Source organism: Nicotiana attenuata, unplaced genomic scaffold (assembly GCF_001879085.1).
Source record: "Nicotiana attenuata strain UT unplaced genomic scaffold, NIATTr2, whole genome shotgun sequence".
Taxonomy (NCBI): domain Eukaryota; kingdom Viridiplantae; phylum Streptophyta; class Magnoliopsida; order Solanales; family Solanaceae; genus Nicotiana; species Nicotiana attenuata.
In genome coordinates, this window is record NW_017676581.1 from 18,878 (window position 1) to 23,251 (window position 4,374).

The 4,374-nt window shown below is 36.4% G+C and overlaps 1 protein-coding gene across 1 annotated transcript; it reads left to right on the top strand.

The window, feature by feature from the left end:
* Positions 1 to 208: 208 nt before the first annotated feature.
* Positions 209 to 3,566, top strand: LOC109221093 (GATA transcription factor 11-like). Its single transcript, XM_019385554.1, has 3 exons — positions 209 to 411; positions 1,551 to 1,796; positions 2,791 to 3,566. The coding sequence occupies exons 1-3, from the start codon at positions 388 to 390 to the stop codon at positions 3,379 to 3,381; spliced, it is 861 nt and encodes a 286-aa protein (XP_019241099.1). The 5' UTR covers positions 209 to 387; the 3' UTR covers positions 3,382 to 3,566.
* Positions 3,567 to 4,374: the final 808 nt, after the last annotated feature.

Consider the following 4,374-nt stretch of genomic DNA (forward strand, 5'->3'; position numbering starts at 1 on the left):
TATATTTAAAAATATATTTTGAGTCAAAAAGAACCACATTTAGGTTCCGGAAGGAGGGGCATGACCACATTTGGCCCCTGTCCCCAGTTGAGCAATGAGATAACATTAGCACCTCCATTGGGCCCACACCTCAAGAAATTCATGAGATCAATTGTCACTCCCTCCAAAACAATCACATGCTCTGCCGACCATCTTAACTTCCCCTGTTCCTCCTCTTCATCCTATGAGATGTAACGTTTTCTCTACTCATTTATTATTTCACCGAAAAGTACAATCCTAGACACAGATTTCAGGAAACAAAAGTAAAAGCTGTTCCCTCTATTTATCTTCTTTACCCTATCTTTTTATTTTCCTTTTCTCTGCAAAATTTCCAGATAGTGCAGTGGCATGCTCAAGGGTTTTTGTTCCATGGTAAGTATACATTTTTGGACATGCAAAAAAGCCCTACCTTTTCTGAGTTTCTCTTTACATGTCTGTAAAAGGTTCCAACTTTTCACCTGTTTTTGTTACTACTACATTTTTAGCCTGAATTGTTCAGCTGCATATATAATGATGCGTAATTCTGTTTGGGGGCTGAGGAAATTGGTCAAATTTTTACTGATTTGGTCTCTGGCTCTCTTTGGTCCAAGTCGCAAGTTTGATGTTTTGGGTCTCTGGTTTTTGTTAGAGGTTTTTTTCCTTTTTGGAAAAAATTTCCAACGTTTATGTAAAGCAATTTTAATTTTTTCTAGAAAACTTTTCTAAAGCTAAATTTGGCAATATTTCCTAGGGCAATGTTGCTTCGGAAAGAATATATTATCGTGTTTTTTTGTTATATCTTCACGATTTTGTCAAAATTACTGTTTCGAGCAAAGATTTTCTTTCTGTTACAGCACCTACTTTATGTGCCTGGAATTAGCTCGGAAAATTTCATTAATTAATAGTAATAGTAATATAATGAGCATTTTACTTTCGCCTATCATTCTTTGTATTGGTAAATTTTGAGGATAAATGAGAAGATTCTCTGATACTTGGAATCTAAGTAGACTCCTACTTTTGGTAGGACAATTATACCATACGCGTAATTACTGTATATAGTGACTTTCTAACTTACCTACTAGGTTTTGCATACGTATAATACATGTATTCTAATACGGTAACATAATAAACCTACGCTGTATATAGCACTACTTTTTTACTTTTCCTTAATTTGAACTTAGCAGTCCTAGGTTTCCCTCTACTAAACCAGTAACAGAGATAGTCAAGGAAAAGGTGAGATATATACATGCATGGGTTATGTGTATGAATGATGTGCTTGAGTCCTTGTTCAATTGAGCCATTGTATAGTACAAGGTCATCAAAATTAATTTTTTATCTATATAATAATAAATGTTGAATCTCCTCTGTCTTGGTGTATTTATTTGTTTATATTTTGAATTCCCTTAGAAAAATCTTGGCTCTGTTAACGCGTTTTCCATTTGCTTTGACCTATTCTTGTTTACAGTATTGGTGTGGGTATGAGTATCTTTTGTCATGGTATATAGTTCTAATTCTTCTTGGGTATATCTCAGAATATTAATATGGTTGAACAAAATTGTTGGGATGACATTCCCATGGGGCCTATCGTCGATGAAGACTTTGAAAGCTTACTCAATAGTTTGGACTTCCCCTTGGAAAGTTTGGAAGACGACGGCGGCCTCGGTGGAGATTGGGATCCTAGCCTGTACCAATTACTCGGGCCAATCCCTGCGGATGCACTTATGGCGTTACCTCCAGTGTCCCGTGGCGATAATGCCAATGGCTGTTTGAATGCAGCTGTGAGTTTTAACTTGGACAGCATATATGCCCTTTTTTTATTAATTAGTTATTAATTCTTTCTTTGGTTTTCAAATATGTGTTTTGCTATACACTTTGCTATAGGGAAGCATCCCTTTCTCTAATAGAACAATTTGATTTGATTTTTGCTAAGTAAGAAGGGAGAGTTGCTTTACCTGTCCCTATGTCCTTTACCTTAATGGCTCCCTCCCAGCCTCCTCAATGTTCCAATTTTTGATACAAATGGAGGTAATGGCATTCTTGCTTGGAAATCCAACGCTAAACAACAGCCATGCAATCTTGATATTATGTCCTTACTTGGTAGCGAAATATAAAGAATAAATCAGTCTTATCGTAGTTGTAATGACACTAAATTTGTTTCATTTTCATAAATTGTAGTGCTTTAGCGTTATAGGCGGAAAAGGGACTTGAAATTGTTTCCCACACATAGAGGTTTTAAATGTTCAGTTTAATATCTTGCTGAATGATGCTCTATATAACATTCTATAATAGTCTTCCCTGCTTTTTTACATGATGTAGCTTGGCGAGTCTTGCGCATTGACCTGCTGGTGACTAATTCTCTTATCTTCATGCTTAAGTGTCTCGCTGGGTCTGAAGTAATGGAATTAATCTCAATCCCCGAGCTAAATGATACGAAGCTCTTCTTTAACCTCTTAGTATTATGCAGTTGTTCAAATTCAAATTTGTTCTCCTCTTTGTTGAAATGCTTATATAGACATGCAAACCATCACAGCGTGTTCAAAACTTATTAGTGACCTGCGGCACATTCGCTTGGCATGCTTTTTGTTGCCTCGAATTTTAAGGCTAATCTGAGAAAGAATGGAAAACTGAACTCCCAAACTTCCTTAGGTCTTCTGTTTCTCGTTTTCTCTTTGTTGAACTCTTGTAGTTAACTCTTAGAGAAGTAGCATTTCTAGGCAAAAATAGCTTTTGATTTATGTAGAAGAAATTTCTAACTCGGTGTTATCCTATCAGAATGAATTTCCTGAGGCCCAAGGAACTGTTCTATTCCAGACACAAAGCCCAATTTCTGTTCTTGAACACAACAGCTCCTGCTCTGGTGGAAAGAGCACCTCCTCCAATTTTGGCACTAAAGGCCGTCGCTCTAAGCGTGCACGATCATCAACTTTGAATCCGTGGATTTTGATGGCTCCGACATCTTGTACAGCTTTTGCAGCCAAGAAGAATTCTGATGCCAAAAAGGGAAAGGAAAAGAAGAGGAGAAAATTGTCACAGCAATCGAGTGTCATGGATTCTAGTTTATTTAAAAAGTGCACACATTGTGAAGTAACAAGGACACCACAATGGAGGGAGGGACCATTGGGTCCAAAGACACTATGCAATGCCTGTGGAGTTCGTTATCGTTCTGGCCGACTACTCCCAGAGTATCGGCCTGCTGCTAGTCCCACATTTGTTCCATCTTTGCATTCAAACTCTCACAGGAAAGTCATAGAAATGAGAAGAAATGCAGTTGAGGAGTCTCAAGGTGATGTACTGGAAACGAAGAGAAGCTTTTCCAATGTGACTGAACCAAAAATTTGTTCCTCTGAATATCTATTTGTTTGATACATGCATATTGAAGAGATGGCTATCCTTTTAGTTAGATGCTTAATTTACTTCATTGTTTTATTCTGCACTGGTAGGTTTTGTGGTATGGTGAGTATTCAGGTTAAAAGTTGGTGTACAGAAATGGGATGCAGGAGTTGTAGGTTAACATAATTGGTAAAGCCCGATTGAAGGCTGATGGTGCAGTTCTCTGATGTAAAAACTACAAGTAGATGAATAGATGCTTAGGTACTTCACCTTTATATTTTCTTTTGGTAGAGGTCTCCATGGAACATGGTCCGTGGACCCCAACTTGTTTTTCGAGGGGGGATTTGCATCTATGCCCGCTTTTTAGGTCACGTTTTAACTTGTGTCCGCTTTGCAAAAAAAATTGCAAGCGTACTCATTTTTTCGCGTAACTTCAACATATGGGGCTAAAGTAGCAAAGACAATCACGCAAAACTTCAGCATTCTAGTAGACGGGCCTGAAGTAGCAAAGGCAATACGCTGAAGTTTTTTTGTCCTGGATAAGATGCTGATGTTATTTAGTTTATTTGTAAAAACTTCAGCACTAAAATAGCTGGAGTTTTTTTGTCCTGGATTCATTAGTTTTGTCATAAAAACTTTTTCAAAAACTTCAGCAGAAGATGCTGAAGTTATTTAGTTCATTTGTAAAAACTTCAGCAATAAAATAGCTGAAGTTTTTTTGTCCTGAATAACTTCAGCAGAAGATGTTGAAGTTATTTAGTTCATTTGTAAAAACTTCAGCACTATATAAGCTGAAGTTTTTGAAAAAGCTTTCTAACATACTAGATAAATAATTACCTTATTCTTTCATAGTGTATTACTACTATAAAATAATCAGATGCCAACAATATCTAAATCATAAATTTTGGAAACAATAAACATGAAAGAACAAAATTACGTGGAAATATTCACAAATTATTGTCTACTAACTTACGTAATTATTTATAATTTGTTTTTAAATAATTTGATAAACATACTTATGGAAAT